Source organism: Cebidichthys violaceus, unplaced genomic scaffold (assembly GCF_023349555.1).
Source record: "Cebidichthys violaceus isolate CVI_PGR_0920_01 unplaced genomic scaffold, fCebVio1.0.p SCAF_1, whole genome shotgun sequence".
Taxonomy (NCBI): domain Eukaryota; kingdom Metazoa; phylum Chordata; class Actinopteri; order Perciformes; family Stichaeidae; genus Cebidichthys; species Cebidichthys violaceus.
Genome location: NW_027176262.1, coordinates 5,163,821 through 5,190,626, shown reverse-complemented (window position 1 = coordinate 5,190,626; position 26,806 = coordinate 5,163,821). Strand labels below are relative to the sequence as shown.

The following is a 26,806-nucleotide window of genomic DNA, read 5'->3' as shown; positions in this document are numbered from 1 at the left end:
GGATTGCTCGCCGTATCAGCAATATGCAGGCAAAACACACAGATTTAGTCAGAACAGAACACAGCTGAGCTAATGTGCAACAGCAGAATTAGTATACTGTAGTAAAACCCCCTCTTCATAGCAATAAGTTCTGCTAGTAGCAGACACCGAGACAGTTCATCCGTCTTTCCTCTTTCATAGAGTCTGACCTTGAAGAGAAGGGCTACATCACTATTGAAAGATGCGACACTGCGTTCAGGTGAGCATCACATTGTACCTTAGAGAAAAAACACAATCACATCAGAACATCAGGAATATGGTACAGTAAGTAAGCTCTTACTATAATTATTGTTAGTACTACTATTAGTAGTAGTACTTGTAGTAGTAGTAGTAGTAGTAGTAGTAGTAGTAGTAGTAGGAGAAGTAAGAGTAGTGGGAGTATATATAATGCATTTCCTGTATATCCCTATGATTAAAAGCACAAGAATGTCTACTGCTAATGCTGTTCCACCATATGAGTGCGTTTATAAATGCCAAGGGCACAACTCCATTCATGTTAACACTAATAGAAGGCCGTGTGCACAGAGAGTAGAAGCCATCATTAACATCTGTCGCTAGCAGCAATTGTATGTTAGTCATTCTCAATTATAAGCATCGTGCAAGTTTCTGGTCTTCCAGATGTTCATGCTGCAAAAGTGTTCCCTGACACATGTGCTAGTGCTAGCTTTGCTGTTACCATTACACCAGGCACTTTGAGATGGGCTGCTGCATGGCTGCACCATGTGCAGTGCAGTGCAGTACCTACTGTACAATGTGCAGGCAATAGAGGCTCTCTGCCATCTTGTGGTGTGCAGTGATATTAAAATGAATGGTACAACTGCAGCTCAACGTAGGTTCACTCTGGTAAATGAATGCATGTGTAGTGATTTCCATAAAGTGAATGTGTGCCTGTTTAATAATCCATGTGAACATAAATAAATTGACCAAATCAAATGCCATTCATTTTGATTTCCTTATAATTAAAATTTTATTTCATTCTGTACATTACAAAATATCCAGTGGTACCATTTACTGGTATTGTTTCTGAAAAAGAAAAAAGAAAATTATAATAATGACACAGATTGAATAAATTAAAAATCCCAAACAACTGTTACCAAAACTCTGACAAATGGGCAAAATACAAGTCGTATTTCCAGTCCAAGAAATTAAAAGTAGAGAATCCTGTGCAAATTAGGTTTGTGATTAATTCATTTTTTTCATTTAATGTAAAATGTACATTGACAGTGAAGTTCACCAAAAAAAAAATTCTAACACCTCTTTACCGTAAAACAGATTCTGACTTGATAAAACTGAAAAACTGAAAATGAATTTCAAACCAGTTTGAGTGAGAATTAATCCACTTTGATTACTTTTGCAGCACAATGATATGCATGAATCTTAACAAAACCAACATTTGAAGCCCACACTATCACATGGCCTTAAAAACAACATCAAGGCATTGAATTATCAAAAAATCTCACTTAATCTGACGTAACTTTGCTTATCACAAACAAGACAACTGGGTTGTCACATGAAGTGTCCTGCAAACTCACTTTGAAAGTCGTGATTCAAAACCCATAAAAATTAGAAAAGTTTAAACGCTACGCAAAATGCTGAGCCATGTTACCAAAGGTTGTTAAGAAATTGAAAGAAAAGCCATTTAAAAAGCAGTTAAATCATCTATTCATGTCTTTCAATTTGACAGAATGTAAGGCGCCAGGGAGATAAACATTCTTCAGAGCCAGACCTGTGACTCTCATGGCACCACATGGTGACTTAATGCACCACTCATGTATCCCACTGCAGAAGGCACATTAAGATCTAATTTGGCTGGGATGACCCAAACCGAATTCAAATTTCATGATTTGGTGTTGTGTAAATCAAACTGGAAAAGTGTGTGAATCATAAATGTGGGTGAAGGTACAAAATAGCTCCAGAATCCTCCAGTCTTTTTAAGGCTTCCGCTTCATGATTGAGGTCATGATAAGAATTCTGCAAGGGAAAGAAACACTGTACGTCAAAACAGAGATTACATTTGAGGTACTACAGATGACCGGCGCTACCCACCTTCATGGACTTCATGGTGTCATATCCGTAGTAATGGATAGGCACCCTTTGGCTGTTTGCTTTGGGGTATCCAAAACCAGCAATGTGGACCACATCACAGTAGTTGAGAGCAACAAACACAGCGAGGATACCCGTGGTAGGATGCACTGGCTGCTGAAACAAACAACACATAATGAGTGCACCGTGGTTTGGCATCAAAAAAGATCCTAACAGACAGCTCTCAAAGAAAGTAACACAAAAACTGCACCAAATTGCACTGTAATCATACATTACATCATACACACACATTGGAAACCAGAGATGTGCGTCACTGAGTATGGTGTGTGAAATAAAAGAGGTGCAAAAATCTATATGCACTCAATATCACCTTTGCTAGACAAATAAAAGAGGTTATGAAATGAGCAATTTATGTAAAAAAAAAAAGCAAAATGCTAATTGCGCATCTGCTAGAACATGCAGGAATACCATGACTCAACTGCAGCCTCTCATTCCACCACTAGATGGAGAAAGAGGGCAACAGAAACTTGCGGGCCCTGACTTTCACTTACAGTTCATCACAAGTCTTCCCCATCTGGATATTACCATCAAATGACCTCAGCATTGATCGTTGTGAACATGTTTCGATGACGTGTCGCTCTTGTCCCGACGGAGGGTGAATGCACTTATTCTCTTAGTCGCTTTGAAATGAAGCATCTGCCAAAATGACTGTTATGTAATGTAAAACATCAGATGAGCTTCTAGCGAAACAAAACAACACTTTAAAGGAACAATCTGAAATTTGCAATCCTGGGATTACATTTGCCAGGTGGACCTATATTCAAAGTATTCTCATTTTATTTAAAGCAAAGATAATCCTCAGATCGTCTCGCAGCTTTTTTTTTCAGAGACAAGGTAACTAACAATGGGTAAAATAAACAGTTAAAACACAACATATGCAATCACAGCTTCCTAAATGTCTGTGTTGCGTGAATAAAGAGTTAATTCACATAAGCTCACACCCTGCAAACTGGGTCTTTTCCAGCGGCTTACTCACTATCTGGAGAGAAGCACTCTAGATGCCAGTAACAAGTAACAACTTGAGGCATATTTACCACACAATATTGTTGAGCAAAATACTTGAGAGACAGTTTTACCTTCAGCTATAAAGGTGTTTTTAATTTATTAACTTGTTTTGAAAATTTGAACGGGAACTTGGCTCAGAGGCAATGTTCTCACTGACAGTTTTGTTCAAAATTTATACAAAAACATCAGAAAAAAAAGAAGAAAACACATTCTGGTGTATTCTGGTGCTTTTTACAGAGCATGTTTGTTTCATTGTTTATTGATTTATTGTCTTTGTGTGGCTGCTACTGTGCTGCTTTTATGCTCTATCCACGGCAACATTTAAAAATGTTCTTTTCGAGGAAGTCCACTAACACAAAAACAGGGATATCAACAGAAAATATAAATAATATATCTTAATAAATCAATTTAAATTATAAACAACATCAAAACAATTAACATAATAACATAGAAACATGTATAAGCAAACACGGCTCTCACACAACACCAAACCTGTCCGCTGTATCTCTATGACAAGACTATTCTGCCAAAAAAAGTTGATTTGGCGTTACTGTGACCGAGGGGTTTAGGACGCCAACCATTAATCGCAACAACTCGGCCAGGGACCTTTCTTGCATGATGTTTCCTTTGTTGCATGTTGTTTCCTAGATCCCTCTCCCCTCCTTTCCTGTCACCTCTCCACTGACAACGATCTAATAACGGCATAAAGGCCCCCAATATACTGAAAGTCATCTTTGTTTGTTGAATGAACTTTTTACAGGCCTTCCTACAATTTATAACAGATAATTATCTCAAAAAGCTGCAGTCAAGATACTAACCAAAACAATCTACAATGAGTGAACAAATCACACCAAATAAATCCATTCATCGGCTGCCTGTGTGCAATGAAACTGGTTTCAAGCCACTTTAAATCAATGCAAGGTCCTGATGCTGAAAATGTCCCAGACACATCGACACACTCAGACGACTCTGATGCTGCCTGCTAAAGGTATTCACCTCTCTACAGTGTAACGATTAAGCCTGTTTGATAATGATCAACAAATAATGATTTGCATTATTGGTACAATAAACATACGCTGATATACTTCCTAGGATACCTTTATGCTATATAATATCATTATTTGTATTATTAGTCACATTACTGACACCAGTAATGCTTTTATTATTATTATTATCCATGATATCGACTGCTGCTGTTATTATTCGTTGTCGTACATCAATATTCTGCCTACTACTCTCACTATATGAATCATTTATGTCACATGCGTTGAATGTGTTGTAACTCTATTATGTAGTTCATTCTGGATACATGACATCTATTGCACTCTTGTCCATCCTCCCTAAGGTCTCTTCCTTTCCTTTCTCCCTGTTAAAGAGTGTTTCCTGTACCGATGTGAGGATGTCGTATGTGTACAGAGCGTAAAGCCCTTTGAGGCAAATTTGTGATTTGTGATTTCAGCCAATTCAAAATAAATGTAGTTGAAAATTCAACTGAATATCACTGATATACAACTTCATTCATGCTATTTTCCAAATCAACTGTCAGAATGAGAGGTATAAAGATAATAAGATGAAAAAGATAACCACCTTCAGCCCTGATGATGTTAGGCTTCACCCTAACACAAAGAGATGTTATACTAATCACAGGGCATCCTGTGCCACAATATATTTTTCTCAAGTTGTGATCTGCCTTTGCTGAAAACATAAAATAGAAGTGAAATCAACTGACCCCACTGGTATCTTTTTAAAATTAAAAACTAATGTGAAAGTTAATGAGTTGAGACATGTTGGGTGTGTTGCCCCTGGCAAGCTTTCACTGTGTACAGAGATCTCCCTGTGTCGTTGGCCGTTTTCCATACAACCCTGTCAATGATTATCCATGTTCACAGAGGCAAGAAGGAGAATCACTTCCACATGACCGAGAGATAGAAGAAACTCTCTCTTTCCATCCCTCTCCAAAATGTGCACGCTTTCCCCAAAAGCCTTTTCACATCTCCCCTCTCTACAGCTTTCCATGTTATCATCAAGTTCCCTCTGTGAGAGCCCTGCAAGTACATCTCTATCGCACATGCCAGTGGTGACGATGGCCTGCTTCCAACATTTCCTCGAGCCAAGGTTTACTGATTACCTAAAACATTGATTTTTACCAAAAATATACGTCCTTTTTACTGTAAATTCAGATAAGCTGATAAATTATTAAAATGTCATCTGCATGATTTTTAGAAACCATGCTACCCAGTTGCGAAAAAAAGGTTCCACTGATACTGTTTGTTCACAAATAACAGAACAGCAGGCTCTCCATACTTTTTCTATTCAAAGGAATAGTTTGACACTTTGAGAACATTTAATTGCCTTCTTGATGATGGGATTAATACCACTGTCTCTCTGTTTGATATGAAGCTACAGCCAGCAGCCAGTTAGCATAGATTAGCATAATAACTGGAAACGGTTCGTTGGCTTGCTCTGTCAAAAACAAAATCTTGAGCGCCTCTAAAGCTCACTAATGAGAATGTCGTATCTCTTTGTTAAATTCATACAAAAAAACAAAATGACAAGATGTGGTTTTACGCTGTGTACGGAACCATTTCTTGTGACTTCCTCAATCCTCTGCTGGTTGCCTGAGAACCTCAAAGTCACTGTTGGTAGGTAGATCTTTAACCGTTGGAAGGTACCAGGCTAACTATTTCCCCCTGTTTCCAGCTGGCTGTAGCTTCATAGTCAGCGGACAGATATGAGGTTTATCTCATCTAATTCTCACGAAGACAGCAAATGAGCGTATATGAAGTATGTGTGTGTTTTTCTGCAAGATGTAAAAAATACATTTTACCAGAGTTGGATCTATGCAAATAACAATTACTAGACCGTTCATCCGATAAGACCTTCATCACAGCACTGTGCCTATTGTTCCCATAGAGGTGTAAACAGCTCAGACCTAAGTGTGCAAAAATCAGCCACAGCTGTCTGGTAAGATAACAGCTCTTTACTTCTGATTTCCTTGATGCACAACTGAAAGCACATTTCTATATGGCTGTGTGTGTGTGTGTGTGTGTGTGTGTGTGTGTGTGTGTGTGTGTGTGTGTGTGTGTGTGTGTGTGTGTTTTGCTGGGCTTAAGTGCACTTGTGTTAAATTTAAACCAATTTGAAACAAACATGAGTTCCACTGCAGGGATACAGAAGGGGATCTGACCACGACAGCCTGGATAAGAAACCGTAACACGGTGTCTTTCCTCTCTAAAACATTAAACCAGATCATTTTGCTGTCGCACTGAGCACGACTGTCTTCAATTCAGAAACTGACGAGCAACCTGCAATGGGACACAGCTGACACTCTGTGTGTATTAGCCTCATGTGGTCGCCAGCACACAGGCGAACACCAGAGCTCTGCAGCGGCCCGGCACATAGTTTGGACGCAGGCCCATGGAGCCTTGGTGAGAGGGGAGGAGAGGGGAGGAGAGGGAGGGGCTGCATACTGTCACCGCTGCAAGCCTGACCTACAAGAGCGGAACACAGGCTTGTGTTTGGGGAGACGGGTGTGAACATAAGAGTTATGTGTGTGTGTGTGTGTGTGTGTGTGTGTGTGTGTGTGTGCGTGTGTGTGCGTGTGTGCCTGCAATGCAAAAAAGGAAAGGAAGGACAGGGGGGAGAAGTGGCTGCCTGTGTGAGAGTATCAGGTTGTGCCTCCCTGTGTTTTGAGGGGGTCCTTGTCTATCTGGCAGGGTCATTAGCGGAGGGAGGCATCTGCAAAGAGGAGGTCTGCTGCAGTCAGGACTCCCGCTGGTATTAGGAATACCCGAGGACGGGACAGAGGAAAAACACAGACGAAGACGAGACAGATCGAAGATAGTGAGAGAAATCTAGGTTCCCTTTAATTAAATGCATTAAATCAGAGAACAGATGAGATAATAAGAACAAATGTATATGTTTGCGGCCGTGAATAAAGCTCAGATGAGTTTCAGATGTTGTAGCAAACAAACAACCCGGTTCTGCCTATTGTTTCTCTTCCTCTTCCTACCCACCATCCTCTCCCCCCCTGGGCCTTTTTCTTACAGTCTGTGCAGATGGTGCAGAGCTCCTGTCGCTTGAGCCCGCTGAGGATCGCTGCCTTCCCACTGCTCACCCTTCTCATGCCCCAGCCAGTGGTGTTTGTACTGCAGTCCAAAAGGGTAACCCCCCCCGAGTATTCTTTACTTGACAAAAAAAAGGGCTCAGGAGAGGCAAACGAGCAGAACCAAAGTGAAACTTGGCTCGGGCCCACGTCAGACACGGTCCCTACCGAGCACACAACAAGCCCCACTTGGCAGATGGGATGCAATGGGACAATAAAAACTTCAGTCAGATCCCAGGCTGTTTACAAATCCAATCACCTCAGCCAAAGAGTAGGAGTTCAATTTGTGAAACAGAAACAGATCACTGAAAAAATGTCACACGTTGTTTTCTCATTGCACAATCGCTGCCCCCCAGTCACAGTTTCATGAGTTAGCATATGATTATGTTTCCTCTTTTTGCTTGTTATGTTTTGATTAAGTTACATTGTATGTCCTTTACTTTATCCATTACTTTCACATTTGTTTCATTGAGCCAACTGTCAACGCAGTATCTTTTCGGGAGAAAAGATACTGCGTTCTGCAAAGCTAAAATAATTAGCTTTTTTGCAGAGACGGAACACTGGGAGTTGTCCTTTGCTTCTAAAAACAGAGCATTTGGTTAAAATCTATACAATATGTTGGCTTTTCTTCAAAAGCCAATTATTTTCCGAGCGATTCACTGCGCAGCCTAGAAGACACAAGGAGCTTATCTTACAATGACTCACCAGAATGCCTAGTAGAAGCTAATCTTCATCATGTTTTGCAGTAATTGGATTCCCAAAATTGCTATTGACCCGGCTACATTTCAAGAGAAATGCCTCTCTCAGTAAACTGTTTATCACAGCGCTCAAGAGATATCATTCGAGGAGCTGTGGCTAATCAGTGGACGCTCCATCCAGCCTTGTTAACATTCATGTGGGGAGCGGTGAAGGGCAAAAGGGGACAGAAGGGAGGTACGGGAGGAAGGGAACAAACAAGAGGATTCTAGTGGGAAAATTCTTTTGAGGTTGACAGAAAAGGTCATGAGTTGCAACAGAGGAGAAGCATTGCAAACACAGTTATAGTTCATGACTCTCATACAGTGACGTGGAAGTGGAGCTCTTACCTGTTTGCTGTTGGGGTGAAGAGGGATCCGGAGCAGTCTGTCTGCAGTCTGGTGCAGAAAGTGGGGGTCCAGCACTCTGATTTTATTCATTTCACCCAACCAGATTTGGGGAGGGGGCTTCCAAAACCCTTTCCTGACCTGGAAGGCACACAAAAACAAAAGAGAAAGATAAGACACAGGATGTTGGGAAAAAATAAATTGGAAAAAAAAGGACAGGAAGAGAGATATTGCTATTTTTTCAGTTACCACAGTTCATTTAGCACAAACAGAGATGCAATTGAACCTATGACTTCCTCATTTCTGGAGGCAACCAAATTGATGTGCAAATTAGCATGTAATGACCCTGCAACTATTAGCAGAAGGAGGCCGGAGGTGCCGGGAGCAACAGAGTGAAGGATGTCTGCGATGGAAACTACATTTAACTCTGAAGGGCACTGGCACCACTGAAGTTGAACCTCTTAAGTATTTTGTTCCTGATATGGATGGCTGGCAGGGACTGGAAAAGAAGCTGAAAGGAGAGTGTTTATGTGAGGCAGAGAGGGAGAGACAGAAAGTGAGACAGAGTGAGATGGAAAGTGTGTGTGTGTGTGTGTGTGTGTGTGTGTGTGTGTGTGTGTGTGTGTGTGTGTGTGTGTGTGTGTGTGTTGTGTGAGAGAGAGAGTGCATTCTCACACATATCCTGTACCCTCTTCTCATTATAGAGGATCTCTTTGAGCCAGCGGAGATCTTGCTGCTTGAAAGGCACCAGGACCATCAGCGTGCCAGGCTCGTTGTGCAGTCCAGGGTTGTAAGAGGCCGACTCGGGGTAGAAGAACCTCATGGTGGTCTTGTTTCCTACGTCCTCCTCATAGCCCTTCACTGGGGCATCGTTCAACCTAAGACAGGGACACGACAAGAATTTTCAGGTTTGTTTTAATTCCATTTTTGCTCAACAAAACCAAAAAAGATGGGAAGAATTGGTGGCCACCCACATGACCTGCTCTAAACTAACTTTTAGCTCATTTGTAAAACAGATTTTTTTTTTGGGAGGGGGGGTATTCACTGGACCATTTCTGTGGGTGGGCCTGACTCCGGCTTAACAATGTATAATTAAAATAATCAATTTTATTCAAATAATAAAGAAAATATATACATAGAGAGTATGTCTGAAACCGCAAAACCTCATTCATAACACTACTGACATTTGTAATAACACAAACCAAAAAAACTAAAAAATACAGCCTTGGAACGGAGCCTTTCTAAACAGTATGGTAGACTCTATATGATTTAATCAGTTTTATTTTTATGGGAGCTGTAGTTTTTTGTAATTGTTGCCTTAGAATATGATGTGTGAATTGCAGGAACATGCTTCATTTTTCAGAGAGACTGATAAAAGAAGTGCTCAATAACAGATAGCAGATGAGTTTCAGGAGCTACTGGAACATTGGGTAGACCTTGACGTCAGGATTGTGTTATTGCAGAGTTAAATATTTGCGAGTCGCTTGTGGTGTCAAGGCGGCCTGTTGATGTACGACATGTACCATTAAATCAACCAGGATGTTTTTGAGGTTCTTCTTTTCCTTCTAAATGGAGGAGCTACTTCTCCACTTCTAAAAGTGTAATGTAAATGTAAATATCCCACTTTTCAGAGTCAACTTTCCGCAAAATAATACAGCAAAAAAAAAAAGAAAGCTGCCTGTAAATGGGACAACTAGCTCACACTAGAGTGTTCAGGGCTTAAAACAAATATTCTGCAAACCACATCATAACTCATTCCTTGATGAAATAAGTAACACAACAGCACAGACTGAGATCTTCTTTTATTAAATAACTACTCTGCACTTTGGAAACTTAAGTCCCGACACGCTTTAACAGAGTCTCGCGGTTTCTATGATAGAACCGGCCCAGTGACGTCAAACTCTCAGTGTCAATAACCTTATTCTACTTAGCCATGGAACGATTAGCTTTAAGAGAGGGAGAGATGTGAGTGAGGGGAGAGGAGGGGGGGGTATGGTGGGGAGAGAAAAATGCATTGTGACCAGGCCAAATTCTGGCTGTTTGAAAGAGGCTTATAAAAACTCAGAATGCATGTGTTCATTCCAAGGCTGTAAAGTCAGATTTGCAGAGTGCCTTTTGTCCCTGAGTAAACGAAATGCTTTCTATTCTCCTTTAAAGGCACTAAAGAATAGTTTACTAATTGCCGGGAGGACGGCGCTATGTCAGGTTCAGACGGTCACACAGTCGGATACTGTCCATTAATAGCGAACGGCCGAGTGAATTTATAACCTGCTTTCAGTTGTGGGGAAATCCACCAAATTCCCTTTTCAAGGGCATCCAGCAAAGATCCGTCTGTTTCTGATGAATCAGTCCTAACGATCCTGAAACATGATGGTAGTTATGAAGAGGTCTTGGGTTTAAAAATGTTATTATCGCTGCTGATGGGTCACTATTTGCAAGAATGTAAAATGTAGTACAGTCACCTCCTAAAAATGCAGAGCTTGGAGTGGAATCAAAAAGCAGCAAAGCCAGTTTACAAAACTTTTTAATCCTAATTAATTCCTCTTCTCCACGAACAGCAGCACAAGCAAACAGTAATAATAGTAACTGTATGTCACAGCACTAACAACAATACCTTCATGAGGTGTTCCCCTTTGTGCTTACCGAATGACCACGTCATATTTGTTGATGATGCTTCCCAAGGAGCTGTTTTTAATGGCAAAGCCATTGCCTATGACTACGCAGGTTCTGCATTCAAGGCTGTGGAGAAGAAACACCGCACACAAACATGAGTGTTTTCAGAAACAAAATGTCACCCTCTCCAGAGACATAACTGACAACACACTCATCACTCGAGCAATAGCACCCGAGGTTCGCTTTCTAGACCATAATGAGGGACAGTCATGTGGCCATAAAGTAGCCATAATCACTGTGATGATGTCATGCAGGAAAGAAAACGTAATACAGGACGTGTACCACAGCTGGAAAACATTGTCAACCAATCGCAATGTTTTCAAAAAGATTCTTGTTGTAGTGTGAGTTATTAGATATATATTGGCATCGATGCTTTTATTATTGTTATTATAATTATTACTGTACTGCACTATGGACTTATAACAGAAGAAAGCTGGGTTGTTAAAACCTTGAGCTTCTCGCATCACGAGCCAGGTTGGCTGAAGTGTGCTCACACTTACTTTTCGATGTTGGCTGGCACCTGGTAATTTGCAATTACAGCAAGAACTTTCAGTAGCAGCAGCTCTGGGAGGGAAAGTGGAAAAAAAGGAGAGGTTGAAATAGTGTGATTGTTTCAAAACTTTGAATACAGATGTGCAAAACGCAGACAAAGACTGCTGTGTAGCGCTTCAGCTGTGTTATGAGTTGTTAATACGTGGTCGAAGCGCACTTTTATCAAAGCACTGTGACTTTATGACTAAAAGCATCGCTGTGAGGCGGGGTCATAAATTCAGAAACAGAATATAGAGAGGATGTTCGTTTTTTTAGCTCTGTGATCCTGACTTGATGGAAAAAAAGAAATGAATATATGGAAAAAAAATGAAAAACACCTCCATACAACAACCTGTAACACCAATATGTGAGACACATGCTGAGCAAAGTGAGCAGAGGATTATGTAAAGTCAGCATACCACTGCCCTTAATGCCATAAGGTAATGCCAGCTTTGACAGATGCTCCCGCCAGAAGAAATCCTCCAGTTTCAGAAAGAGCTGCGTCTGTCTGCTAATGCTGCATGAAAAATGTCAGAGCAGGAGTTACAACATAACACTGCAGTGCACAGGGCTTCGCTGTATAGATGACTTATATTACAGGAGGGTTTGTGGCTGAGAGAGAGAGAGGGTAGGATATGAATGAGGCGTCACACAGCGAAGGATGGAGAAAACTACTTTCAACTATTTTTGCCTATAAAAACGATCAAAACCACACAATGGACAGCACCAAATGTGCTGCCAAACAGTACAGTGTTCATATTGGCACATGGAAAAGTTTGTCTTAACTTTCCCAAATGTTCTGGTATCTATTAAGCCGGTAAACCAGATCATTATAAGTAAACCAGCCATTTACATGATGTCATTCAATAGCAATTCCCCTCATTAAGATACTCTGTTGGCATTTATCTGCTGAGGAGAGTGGAATAAAAACACGAACATCCACCATGCCTGTGGAGTGAGACAATTGTGGCACTTTGTAGTACAGATTGTGAAACAGTTACTTTTCTGTGTTCGCTGGCTTCAGCCCCCAGCTGTTTATGACCTACTGTCTTTGACACTGAGTCTCTCAGACATTTACTACCCTTGTGTGCCAGCTAGCTCTTCGCAGGAGATCAGGATAAATCTCCGGGGGGAGCGGTCTAATTAGAGAAATGTCACTCTGATTGCCTGGAAGGCCTCCCAGTGACTGTAATGACTGATGTGATAGACAACCAGCCAGCAACTTTACTTGACAATGCAAATCATCTTCTTTACAAAGGAATTAGGAATATTGACTGTTTAAAAGGTCAAAGGGCGGGCAGTGGAAGGTCTACTGAGCTAAAGAAATAAACAGTGACCTTTTGAGGAGTTTCGGACAAACAGATGGAGACCATATCACTATTTTGTAACTGAAGCGAGCCTGATAGAAGACCAACAGTAAAGATACAGCTGAGTAAACTGATAATAGAGCAAGAGAAAATAAATGAGAGGGGGCTAAGGGCTGTGGAACAACGATTACTTAACACAGCAGAACCTGAGGAGGACTAACAAGCCATTGGCTGGCTTCAAACAGTGCAACTTTATCGAGCATGAATTCTTAGCCAACATTGGTTTAATTTTAACTCCCCCTCTCAAACATTTCATCAACACATTCCACTTGAGTTGCTTCAACTTGCATGATTTAGATGGAAAATCGTTTTTCATTACATGCCCTGTTCTTTCTCACTGAAATATGCTTTTCCTTCATGACTGGTAAAGACCAGTCCTATAACAGTTCCAAGTAGCCTGGCACCTTATGTTCAAATAAAAATACTGGCATACCTTCCTCCCTTAATCAGCCATCCACTCCCTCCAGTTTGTAAAAAAAACACAGACGTGCTATTACTCACTTAAAGTTAAGGCTCTCCCACTTCTTCTGGGTTAGCCAGCCACCACACAGCGACTTGCTACTGTTCGGAGACTTGCTGGTGCCTCCGTAGCTGAAAGACAGACAATCACCGCAACTGCCATGAAAGTTACTGCTGAATCCATAAAAACGCAGCGGGCCAGTAACTGTGTGAGGGCCTAACTTGACCAGCAGCTCAGACTGCCAGATGATCAGAATGTGGGTTGTCCTCTTAACTTTTAGTGACTCAGCGCAACACGGGCCTCATGAGCTGATTTTTTAACAAGAAAAAGACATTTCTGCAATTGTGTGACCTCAATACCAAGTGGAACGGAGAAGGAAATAAATGTTTGTGTGTAATTACCTCTGAAGTATGGCATAGGAGCAGTAGTATGTGACAAAGGAGATGAAGAAGAGGAGGATTGGGAGAAGCCTAAGGCACCATGCTGGAAATCAAAGAATAAAAAACAGTAAAAAACATTTTTTAAAAATGGATTACCAAATTTCACATACAACACATACTGGCTTCAAAGTCTTGAAAAATTAAAGTAATAATTCTTTATACATATCGACCATATAATACCGTATTAATACGTATTATTATTATCGTATGAATATTTCATTTTTTTTCATGGAAAAAGGTACTGCCCAAGAGTTGGCATCCCATTTACCGCAGGTGCTCTAATCAGAATGGGTACTGAAAAAAGAAACTGAAATTAATTTACAGCAAGTAACCACTTCCTATTTAGAGATAACTGCACAAGTCTACAGGAAACGCTCCACCCAGTATTGGTCACAATTTGATAGCAGAGAGTGAAAATCATCAAATTTAGAAGAATCGTTTTACTTTAAAGGAATAGCCTTATTAAATAACTAGACACCAGTCAAGTTTTTTAAAAATACATAAAAAGGAAAAAGGAAGGAAAGTAAATTGTAATCAAGACACTCATCTTTATTTTTTTCAATTCATGTCTTCAGGTATTTCTAACTGAACGTTAGTGCTTTTTTAATTTTGACAGGTCCATATGAGAAGTACAGGAACCTGTATCCCCTCAATTCCTATCTATGTGTGATGAAATGTTGTAAGACTCTGTCTCTTCCTCCACACTGAAGCAATGTGCTGATCAGCTGTCTTCGGTGTTCAGACATGTTCAACACCTCACTGGAGACATGCCACTTACCAGCCTGCTTCAAGGCCTCCACCATCCTCCCTGTCCCCAAAAAACCAAGAATCACAGGACTTAATGACTACAGGCCCGTCAACCCTCACCGACCCACTCCTGGACCCCCTGCGGTTCGCCTACAGAGCCAACGGGCCTGTAGATGAAGCAGTCAACATGGCCCTTCACTTCATCCTCCAGCATATGGACTCCTCAGGAACCTACGCCAGGATCCTGTTTGTAGACTTTAGCTCTGCCTTCAATACCTCCATCCCTTCTCTGCTGCAGGATAAGCTCTCCAAGCTGCACGTGCCCGACTCCACCTGCAAGTGGATCACAGACTTCCTGTCTGACAGGAAGCAGCACTTGAAGCTGGAGAAACATGTCTCAGCCTCTCGGACCATCAGTACCGGTTCCCCCCAAGGCTGCGTTCTTTCCCCTCTGCTCTTCTCCCAGTACACCAACAGCTGCACCTTCAGTCACCAGTTCGTCAAGCTCCTGAAGTTCGCGGATGACACCACCCTCATTGGACTCATCTCTGGCGGAGATGAGTCCGCCGGGATGAGTCCGCCTACAGGTGGGAGATTGACCATCAGGTGACCTGGTGCGGACTTAACAACTTGGAGCTCAACGCTCTAAAGACAGTGGAGATGACTGTGCCCCTATCACCCTGTGTGACTCCCTCGTTGACGCTGTGGAGTCCTTCCGCTTCCTGGGGCTCCACCATAACCCAGGACCTCAAGTTGGAGCTTAACATCAGCTCCATCACAGCAGAGGATGTACTTCCTGACACAGCTGAAGTAGTTCAACCTGCCAAAGACAATGGTGGTGCACTTCTACACTGCCATCATTGAGTCCATCCTCTCATCCTCCTCCATCACGGTCTGGTACGCTGCAGCCACTGCCAAGAACAAGGGCAGACCTGCAGCGTATCATTCGCTCTTCTGAGAGAGTGATTGGCTTCAATCTGCCGTCCCTCCACGACTTGTTTGCCTCCAGGATCCTGAGGCGGGCAAGAAAGATTGTAGCCGACCCCTCTCACTCTGGACACAAACTCTTTGAGTCCTTTCCCTCTGGCAGGAGGTTGTGTTCCTTCACGACCAAGACCTCACGCCACAAAAACAGTTTCTTCCCATCTGCAGTTGTGTTCATCAACAAAGCCCGAGACCCCCACTGACTCAGACACTTATTTGTTTGATTGTTTACCATATCTTTTCATGTTTTCTATTTATAAATGATTTCACATATTGCACTGTGTTTATTGTTATGCACTATTCGCCGAGCCAAATTCCTTGTATGTTTAACGTACTTGTCAATAAACAGTTCTCATTCAATCCGTTCGTCGATGCGTCACAGTTTTTCGTAAATATTTGAATTTGGGTATTCGCTGTCTTTCCAAGAGTTAGATGAGAAGATTGATGCCACTCTCATAATGTGTACACAAAATAGGCTTAGCTTAGCTTAGCTTAGCACAAAGACTGGGAATAGGGAAAACAGCTAGTTTGGCTCCCGAGTCCAGAGATAACAATGTTTAATCCGAACAAAAACCAAAGTGTAAAAACTACAAAATGTCAGTATTGCAAGATGCTATGTGTGGTGCCAGACACAGTGACTTCCCGGAGTCTCTGCTGGTTGCCAAGAAACCTCACGGTGATCAAACTATTCCTTTAAGGAGACAAGCTAAACAGCCTATACCAAGTACCAAGAAATTAACTGTAACTAAGACTGAGACAGACCATATTTCAAACACTCTATGGCACAACAAAATAAAGCAACCTCCAATGCCACTGCAGCTCTTTTGTTGAAAATGAATCACTGCAAAGGGCCTTTGTCTATGGAATGAAGGCAGGGGCCCCCTTTGAATCAAAGGAAAAAACAGATAGCTTTGGGTTTTCCCACAATAATTTAACATCTGGAGTAAACCAGACTTGGAATATTTGAGAAGTGACTACATATTGTGTGACTAGAGGCACAGCAACAACGTTGTTGGTGCAAACTGTAGTGGGGGTAGTTATCATTGTGCAATACAGTATGTTGATGTGCAGTAACACACTGATGGTTCGGGATTATTTCAACATTCTGCTGATTTTAAAGGCAAAAAAAAAAAAAAGTAACTTGTGGCACTGAGCATAGGCAACCCAATGAATATAAAATATACAATAGTGTTTGTAATGTTAAAGATCAGATCATTTATCTGTGACAAAGTGCATTTTGGTCAATAATCCTCTCATCATTGCATGAGAAATAACAGATCAGATTAGTGCTTTAGCAAATATCAAGAGAGAGAAAGTCTCATTCAAGTAATCAGAACAAAGCAATATCTGATAGAAAATATATTATAATAATAAAATACCCACAGCGGAAGAGCTTACTTTTAGTTGCCTTCTGGGACATCTTCACGTGCTCCTTGGTCCTCTCATGTCTACACAGTGCATGTGGTTACCCTGGGTGATGGGTACAGAAAGGAAGAAGACTGTAATACTTTATCCCATCAAACTGATTTTGAATAGTTCCTCCTTTTCATTTAAATGGGGAACCACCGTAAAATGTCATATACTGTAATTATCTCACACCCTCACCCACATACAAATAAGACTTGTTGAGCATTGACAAGGCTCAGATGAGGATGGAGTAAGAAAGAGAGAGAGAGAGAGAGAGAGAGAGAGAGAGAGAGAGAGAGAGAGAAGGGCAGCAGATGAAGGCAGATCAGTTTGAGAGGATCATGCTTGACTGATAGGCACTTGTTCCCTGAACTGAGGGATATGTGAAATCCCACAGCAGCACTCTGTTTGGTTGCTTCAGAGAGAGAAACAGAGTTAAAACCAGATTAAAAGGCATGTAACATTACACATATCTGACTATTTATTGCACAATTCACATCTTAACGACAGTCTTACTGATTCATAATTTTCAGAGGGAGACCAGAGCCAACCACAACACCCAAATGGTTGTACAGAAGTTATGTGTGACACTGCTTCACGGGCCAGCCCATCACTAGAAATCAATAGGGAACTGAAGGAGTGCACAGCTGAATATCTATTTTGAGATGTGGGAGTGTGCAAATGCGCTTGCTACATTGCAACAAGAGTAACGTAATACCGTTGTAAATCTACCAGTAAATCATGCACACCCCAACGTCGAGAGCGCGAAGGAGCGGAAACCACATGATCGTTTAACACCACCACAGGGACGCTCCACAGATTTTACTCTGCAATACTCAAACACTAAAGCCTCTCCCTGAAAAACAAAACAGTCATTTCACAACATCCGATACTGAACTAGGGTGTAGAAGGTTAAGAGTTACAGTTGAGTGTTTGTGTTTTCATTTTGAGTCGCAAATTAAGCTGGGCTGTGTTTGTATCTTAAATTATTGTTTAGGAAATGACGAAAACCCTTAAGAATGTGTAGAAGAGCAAACTTCAAATGCGGGTTTTTCTTCCCCTCTTCTCCAGTGTGCCGGTGTTGACTTTGGTGAAGTAGCACTGGATGCAACTGCTCTGTGCCTGCATGGTAGAGCTGAGATGTAATGCCTAAGTGGGGCTTATTAGTTGATTAACCATAAGTCAATTAACATAAATTAAATCAACAACAATATTTGATAACTGATTAATTGTTTAAGTAATTTATTGACCAAATTGCTGATCCAGGCAATATGGTGCTTCGCTAACTCTAAATTAACATATTTGTTTACAGACTAAAACAGTGAGTGGAGTTATTTACACTCCTTACAGTATTTGGAGTTAACGCCTTGTAATGCTAATACACACCCGCCATTTCACAGTCTAGAAGAACACCCACAAAGTTTGTTTTTATGGTAATTGAGCGTGCTAATGAGATATGGATTTTCTTACGCTGAGGACAAAAGAGGACAAACACCTCAGTGTGTTTTGTGCAGCGAGGTTCTGGCACAAGAAAGCATGAAGCTGTCAAAACTGAAGCGGCATTTGTTGGATCAATCCGCAGCGGATAAACTGAAAACTATACCTCTGTCAAATGACACTATAAGTAGGCGAATTGAAGACATCAAACAACAGACCACAGCTCAATATAAGGCAAGCGGTCATTTTGCATTACAAATGGACGAATCTACAGACATAACAAACAAAGCAGTTTTACTGGTTTACGTGAAACATGTGTGGGACGGGGACTGACAGGAACAAGAGAGCTCCTACTACTACGACTGCAGAGGACATCTTCAGCTCAGGTTCAGACTGCACCATCTTTTGAAAATTTGGGTCGCAGGCTTGTCATTAAGGGGTGATGGTGGGTCCCGCAGCCAGAGCAGTTGAGAACCACTGGACTAAAAGACTGATGCTAATGCAGCTGATGCAGTCAAACAGTTGTAGAGATGAGTAGTTCCAATTAGTACAGATTCTCCTAATTTAGATTAACTTAAATATTGCAAACTGAGGCCTAAATTACCAAAACTTGTAGCTTCTCAGTGTAGCATCTGTGTATCAACCAATTACATAACAACAAAGAAAACCACAATATTAATACATTCGAACATCTTACCTTTTCCCTCTTTCATTTCCAATGATTATATCCTCAGTGGTGCAGATGTAGTGAGCCTGGGCTTCTCCCTGTGGTAAATGCACAAAACAACATGACGTATAGGATACAGGAGAATATCTGCACCACCCACTTGTTGCTCTTCTTGTTCTTCTTGTCTTTGCACTTGATTAGGAAACTAAAATAAAATTGCAGCTGTGAACTGAAAATAACTCCTTAACAGGAAACTTCATTTTTGCATGGCAGAGATGTTTTTATGTTAACTATGGTCCGTAACGCAATGTTGAATAATATACGCTGAAACACAGAAATGTGGATATGAGCTGATCTTCTTCTTGTCTTCATTTGACAGCATGCTAATTTTGAAATTATTATTATTATTATTAATTAAAAGATATTAAACTATAACAATTTTGATCATTTGTGAATAAAATGGGTGGATTTGCTGGGATTTGGACAGTTAGTCGGACAAAAGACGTAATTTAAATATGCAAGCTTGGGCCTTTTATTGAGATTTTCTTATAGACACGTGACAAAATCAACTGACACATTAATCACTACGGTAAAATAATTTGCTGCAGCCCTTCATAACATCCTGGATAAAATACTACCTATCACCTCTAGCGTCCGCACCCCCCTCCCCTCTCTTGAACATGAGGGATTTACAACAACTGGACACACTTTAGCTCACAGGATTGTTAAACACAGGAGGCACAGGACCTCCTCACAGACACCACAGGCAACGTAATAGCAGCATAATACCTGACTGTTTGTGATACAGTGTGTGGGGGGGATGAAAGGGGGAGGAAGGGCTGGCTGGGAGAGCAGAGGGGGGTCGAGCGCTGCGCTGTGTGCGATGCCTTGTGGAACCTCCAAGCGTCTGGCTGACGCTGGCAAAAGTCCTTAAGATGTAAAAGGAACAAACGGAGTGAGATTTAGTCCTGTCAGAAATGCCCTTCACCACTGACGCACTGAAAGCAATGCTGCTTTGGGTCGCCACAGTATTGCAGGCAGACCACTGAAAGAGCTTAGTCACACACTGTAGTGATTAAAGACGAGTCAGGCAGCGATGAGGAAGTGATTCCCGCAAATTCACTGCATGGGAAAATGTTGTCTGGGATTTATTGGTTCCTTTTTCCCGAATTCTGAAGGAGGATGAGGGCTGACGGGGCTAAGGCTATACATGTACTTAGCATTAGCAGAAACATGTGCTAATGTTGTCATTAATCAAGCTGATTATTACAGATTAACATTCATGTGGTATTAACATGAGCTCTGTCATTTTTGTGTTTTGCTAGCTTTGAATAGAGAATCATGACTACACTCACATTAATCAATATCGCCCATTAAACTAATTGGTGGTCTATGCTTCCCACACAGCAAAGAATACAATTCAGAATTCTCCTCATCACATACAAAACCCTCCACAACCTCGCCCCTTCATACCTTTCGGACCTCCTGCACCGACACACTCTCACCCACAACCTCAACGCCACACACACACACACACACACACACACACACACACACAAACACACACACACACACACTCTGTCCAAGCATCGGACCTGGGAGGACAGGGCCTTCTCCATTGCTGCCCTCTCCCTCTGGAACTCTGTGATGCTAGTGATGTATGCTTTTGTTTATTTTGTTCCTGTTATAAAGTCACTTATCTGCTATGTTTGTATTGTTACTGCTTTTATTGTTTCCGTGTTTAATGGGTCGATTCTAAACGGGTAAAGTCTGTGATGCGGATAAATGATGACTCAAAATGACCTTCTTCTCTAAAACCTTCTCTCAACCACAGACACACTCTCTAAAGAAAAGCACATTTGCATTCTGCTCACAATAGAAAATCTCCTCTAAAACACATAATCCCAGAATTTAATCCAGTCATAAGAGCTAAATCTGGGGCCCATTTGTAACACTTTGACCCGGGGGGGCATCTGCATCCACAGTAGGTACTTCTGCACTTACCAGAGCGTGCATGGAAAGACTGCAGTAGTCTACGTAAAAAAAACTACTTAGTAAGCGAGCAGGAAAGTCAAAACAGTTAGCTAACAGTATGCTAATATGCTAACAGTAGTGAATAAGCAGTTGAAATAGTTAGGAAAATGTATATGGTTGAAATAATGAGGTATAAATGCATAGTTTGAATAGTTAACCAAAAGTAGAACAGCTAAGGCCAATGCAGACTTGACCAAACCATCCAGTTTGAAATAAGATCTAATGAACACATTTTGTAACATGATGGGTGGAGGAGTTTGTGTGTAACAAACTGGTCTTGTGGTTTTGTTGCTTCATAATTGATGCTGTCTCTTGTTGCTCAAGAAGTCAACCAAATCATTACTGTACAGTGTTATCATATTTAAAAGTCCCTTATTGCTCAAGATAGCTTAGGAAGATGATGCTTTGGAACTTAAACACTTAATGTTTCTATTATAAGAGCTCCACCAAAGTTAGACAAACACATTTTTGCTTAGTTGCAACACTACATGTCGACTTCCATCAAAGGACATCTTCGCACTTTGTCCGCCAGCAGCATGTGATTCACACTTGTTGTCTCCCTCATGATGGCAACAGGGCATTTAGGTGAAATAAGTTGTGTTTAACAATAAAACTGTACGTATCAATTTGGTATTACAATCACAGTGTAATCTGTTACCGTTGCTCTGTACTCGTATAGCTCTGAATCGATGTTGCACACTTTCAAGCAGGCACACGCTCTTTGGTGACTCAGCAAGTTCATCCTGCCCACTTCTCTGGAAATCAATCTGGTCTCCATTAATCCAATGGAAGAGAAGATTTGCTCTGTTGTATTTTGGCAGCAGTCAGCTGATCATTTCCAGTTGGTGGTCGCAGGCTGTTCCCACACTGACATATTGAACCACGGCCGCACATCCTCGAGCTGAAGGACGAAGGCATCTCTCATCAGGGAAAAAGCTGATGGCCGTGTAGTGCACTATGATAAGACACAATATAACTTTCTCTGCATGCAGGTCAGACACTAAACAGACTGAAAGGCTGTTCCATGTAGTGGGAGTTTTTAAGGGTTGACCTTGCGGTGGGGAGCAGTGTTTGGGAGGTCTAATCTGGATGTTGGGGAGTAAAAGTTCCAAAACATGAGAAGTGAAAGTGAACAAACTAAAACTAAAACGAATTACCTTGAACACGCTGAATTGCATTTATCCTGCTGATTCTATGTATTATCTCACACTGATGGACTATTATGTATTCTGTTGTTTTATGTAGTGTATTTATTGTCATGTAGCTTTTTTGACTACCTGCCCACAGACGACGGATACTAATTAGCTCCTAGCTGACTCTAGTGCAATTACTTTTATATTGTGTGCCGTCTCTGCACAAATAAAATAAGAAAATAAAAAAAATAATGAATTCTTTATCCACCTTCAAATAACAATGCCTTCATTCCCTTATCATTGACATGTCCATTCAACTCATGCGTTAAAGCAGAGGTTAGCAGTAGATGAGACTTCTGATTAGAATAGCCATTCTTTGCCATCTATTTAAGGCCGGATTAACCCATTTGCAGGCAAAAAAGAAATGTTGGCTCTCTGAACACCCACCCATCACCCCCTCTTTACACATTGTGTCTCCTGTGCCCTATAAGTAAACAAATCAACAAATGTATGAATCACATTGCTTAACTTACATAATAAAGACTCAATATTAGGTGATAATGCAGAGTCAGGTTAAAGGCCCCCTTGTTATTGTGTGTGTGTTCATTCACAAATTTGAAATGAGGCTGGTAATCCCACTTTATATATATATTTTGTGCTCTTAATCGGCTAAATCTGACTTAACTCTATACTGACTATAGAAAAGCATTCAGAGAGCACAGACCTCGGGCCACGGCTGTTCTCGTAAGTGAAAAATAAAGCGTCTATCCGCTCCAGTGATTCGGATCCACTCCAAAATGTAGCGGCTTCTCCCTTGGCCCAAGCTACACCCTGCAAGTTTCATGACGATGGCACTAAGATGTGTTTTATTCTGATGCATCCATGACACCCCCCAATCAGTGTCAGCATTTATAAGGCACCTGTGGTCCTGGCCTCATTCCTTTTGGCCTCTGTCCTGGTGCTGTGGTGGCTCATGGTGAGTTCTAGACAATTTTCCTCCTCGTGTTGCCATCTGACTACTTATCCCATGTGTGAGGCGGTAAGTAGTCACGATCTTAATTTGCATTATTTTGCAGCATGGTGCGCCCTTTTAATCTCTGTTTATAATTTCTAGGTTCACCTGCTGCTGTGTTGCTTGCCTGTGTTGCTTGCCTGTTTTACTTGCCTGTTTTACTTGCCTGTGTTGCTTGCCTGTGTTGCTTGCCTGTTTTACTTGCCTGTGTTGCTTGCCTGTGTTGCTTGCCTGTTTTACTTGCCTGTGTTGCTTGCCTGTTTTACTTGCCTGTTTTACTTGCCTGTGTTGCTTGCCTGTGTTGCTTGCCTGTGTTGCTTGCCTGTTTTACTTGCCTGTGTTGCTTGCCTGTGTTGCTTGCCTGTGTTGCTTGCCTGTTTTACTTGCCTGTGTTGCTTGCCTGTGTTGCTTGCCTGTGTTGCTTGCCTGTGTTGCTTGCCTGTTTTACTTGCCTGTGTTGCTTGCCTGTTTTGCTTGCCTGTTTTGCTTGCCTGTGTTGCTTGCCTGTGTTGCTTGCCTGTGTTGCTTGCCTGTGTTGCTTGCCTGTTTTGCTTGCCTGTTTTGCTTGCCTGTGTTGCTTGCCTGTGTTGCTTGCCTGTGTTGCTTGCCTGTTTTGCTTGCCTGTTTTGCTTGCCTGTTTTGCTTGCCTGTGTTGCTTGCCTGTGTTGCTTGCCTGTGTTGCTTGCCTGTGTTGCTTGCCTGTTTTACTTGCCTGTGTTGCTTGCCTGTGTTGCTTGCCTGTGTTGCTTGCCTGTGTTGCTTGCCTGTTTTACTTGCCTGTGTTGCTTGCCTGTTTTACTTGCCTGTGTTGCTTGCCTGTGTTGCTTGCCTGTTTTGCTTGCCTGTTTTACTTGCCTGTGTTGCTTGCCTGATTTGCTTGCCTGTGTTGCTTGCCTGTTTTGCTTGCCTGTGTTGCTTGCCTGTGTTGCTTGCCTGTTTTACTTGCCTGTTTTACTTGCCTGTGTTGCTTGCCTGATTTGCTTGCCTGTGTTGCTTGCCTGTTTTACTTGCCTGATTTGCTTGCCTGTGTTGCTTGCCTGTTTTGCTTGCCTGTGTTGCTTGCCTGTTTTACTTGCCTGTGTTGCTTGCCTGTGTTGCTTGCCTGTTTTGCTTGCCTGTGTTGCTTGCCTGTTTTACTTGCCTGTGTTGCTTGCCTGTGTTGCTTGCCTGTGTTGCTTGCCTGTTTTACTTGCCTGTGTTGCTTGCCTGTGTTGCTTGCCTGATTTGCTTGCCTGATTTGCTTGCCTGTTTTGCTTGCCTGTGTTGCTTGCCTGTGTTGCTTGCCTGATTTGCTTGCCTGTTTTGCTTGCCTGTTTTGCTTGCCTGATTTGCTTGCCTGTTTTGCTTGCCTGTTTTACTTGCCTGTGTTGCTTGCCTGTGTTGCTTGCCTGATTTGCTTGCCTGTTTTGCTTGCTTTCCTTTGTTCTGCATGTTTTGATGATTTTTATTGATACCTTTAATAAATATTATGTTAATCTTTATGAACGCGTCTCTGTCTAAATATCGGTAATGAATCTGTGTGCCCTTAATTAATTCTATATATTAATCTAAATTCTGTATATTAGGGTCTTTAAGTTTATATTTCCCGGGGTGTAATTCCCTGGGTGGTGTTGTTGGTTCCCTTTAATCCCCCCCCCCCCCCCCTTTAAGGCCTCGCTACACATACTAAAATCAACTTCTCATCCTTTTCTCTCTTTATATTTTTGCACAGCACAAAAAGATATTGCAGCTGACGTTCAGCAATTCAGAGGCTGAGCAAAGTAAAGAGGAGAGGAGGAAGAAAGGATCAACTTCACAATAAAAGTGTGTGAAATCACATAAGGTGTCATATAGAATTATCTATATATTTACTTTATAGTAAATATTTTGATGATTTATAATTGATCCCATTGTTATTTACTTTTAATGAAAGCAGTACAGTCTGCACCCTACGCCGTGTGGTCAGACCTCATGCCTGCCATGAACAAGATTAACTTTCCACTCTGGACTTTTGGCAGATTGTGTTTTACAGTCTGACATGCATTGTCCTGATCCAGCGGTCAAGATCAGTGGCACAGTGCCAGACAGGAACACGGATCTTATCATGTAAGAGGACTTGACTGAAAGGCTGAATCCCAGTATAAAGTAACCAGGCTGATACAGGACTCTTCTAATTACGTCATATTGTCTTTGTAACGCAGTCCTTCTGCAGGCTAAGATCTCTTAAATGAACTCTTTTTTTTTCCAGGTACCATCACAGTGTTGCATCACTTACATAAGGTTGAGAGGTATAACTGGAAAATGAAAACACTTTTCATTGTATCCAAGTTGTCAGTTATTGTTCCTGTTGCTGCTAAACTAAATGAAAGTGGTTCTTTTTTTTCTTTTTTTTAAAACACTGCGGAAACTATGCAAGCGTTTAAATGCATTTGCTTCAAATAAATGTTTAAAGAGGGCAGGTGTGTATTCGACTAAAGGCAGACTGCTATACCGACTGACTGATCCAAGGATGACTGTTTCAGCAGAGTCCCTGCTGCAGAGGACATGATCTGTCAGCCAGTTTCCAAGTCGACATGATGTGTACTAATACTACGAAGCACCATTACATGCAATACCATACTCACAAATGAAGAAAATACTAAAAAAAATATTTAACTATGAATGTAAAAGATTGGAAACAGGATAAACGTGAATTTCTCAGTCAAATTCAGTCAAATTAAAAAACACATGTGGGTTTTGCAGCAATAGACAACTGTGTAATGCACAAAAACAATTAACATTTCTTTATCACTCTGTTATCAATGCAACAATGCTCTTAATAGCCTCTGAGCTATCAGCATTGGCCAACAATATTTCTAACAGAGTCACAATATACCCCAGTGTATCCTGTAGCCTAATTGTTAGAATGAGAGCAGGGAAATAAAACCAGGAGGCTCACGGTTTAAACTGTAACTTAAATTCCACTTCAGGTCAGATGCAATGCGACTGATCACAGGGGATCATAATAACATGTGGTTGAATATATGCAGGAACATATGGTACTATCCCTCCCGAACATGATGCAGCCAAACCCTTTCCAGTCTAGTCTACAGTTAGACAATCTCTCCATCCAACCGCACAACAGAGAAACAAATGACACAAATGTACTAATAAAACCTCGTGACAGCCAAATTCAATTTGATATCTTGTGATCCAATGACGCCAGTTACAGGAGATCAGTGGTCTTAAATGCCTCCAGCATGTACAAAAAAGATAAAGAAAAAAAAACTCCAAACACACACAGAGGCTTTCCCTGCGTTAGCTCGAGAGGGTCCTACTTACCAGCAACGCTGCCGGACAGATGAGCTTTAATCCGCGGAGCGATCCTGTTGTAACGGTACAATGATGTTGCAACCAAGTTCACGTTGCTTTTGATGACACGCGCTCCGGGTAGAAGCACTGATGTGAATGCGAGCATCAAAGTTCATCTCTCCGAACAACGGAGCGGAAACAAGAAGCATGCACGCAATACCCGCAGGCTGGCGTTCAGTTGGAAGGTTGAGCAGGCAGTTATAGCTTTTACAGAATGCTCTCCCCGTTCCGTTACAGCGCGTTCCCTTCT

The 26,806-nt window shown here is 41.6% G+C and overlaps 1 protein-coding gene across 3 annotated transcripts; it reads right to left on the bottom strand.

Annotated features, from left to right (window-relative positions):
- Window positions 1-981: 981 nt before the first annotated feature.
- Window positions 982-26,806, bottom strand: st3gal4 (ST3 beta-galactoside alpha-2,3-sialyltransferase 4). Of its 3 annotated transcripts, XM_068707404.1 has the most exons (13): window positions 26,527-26,806; window positions 19,837-19,976; window positions 19,078-19,145; window positions 16,935-17,006; window positions 13,767-13,848; window positions 13,407-13,496; window positions 11,958-12,055; window positions 11,508-11,571; window positions 10,978-11,073; window positions 9,023-9,212; window positions 8,338-8,475; window positions 2,086-2,238; window positions 982-2,010 (listed from the first exon to the last, which is right to left on the bottom strand). In XM_068707404.1, the coding sequence occupies exons 4-13, from the start codon at window positions 16,954-16,956 to the stop codon at window positions 1,921-1,923; spliced, it is 1,023 nt and encodes a 340-aa protein (XP_068563505.1). In that variant the 5' UTR covers window positions 16,957-17,006; window positions 19,078-19,145; window positions 19,837-19,976; window positions 26,527-26,806; the 3' UTR covers window positions 982-1,920. The 3 variants fall into 3 exon arrangements, with proteins under 3 accessions (XP_068563505.1, XP_068563497.1, XP_068563515.1); XM_068707396.1 differs by lacking the exon at window positions 19,837-19,976; XM_068707414.1 differs by lacking the exon at window positions 19,837-19,976 and having other exon boundaries at window positions 2,086-2,235; window positions 26,527-26,804.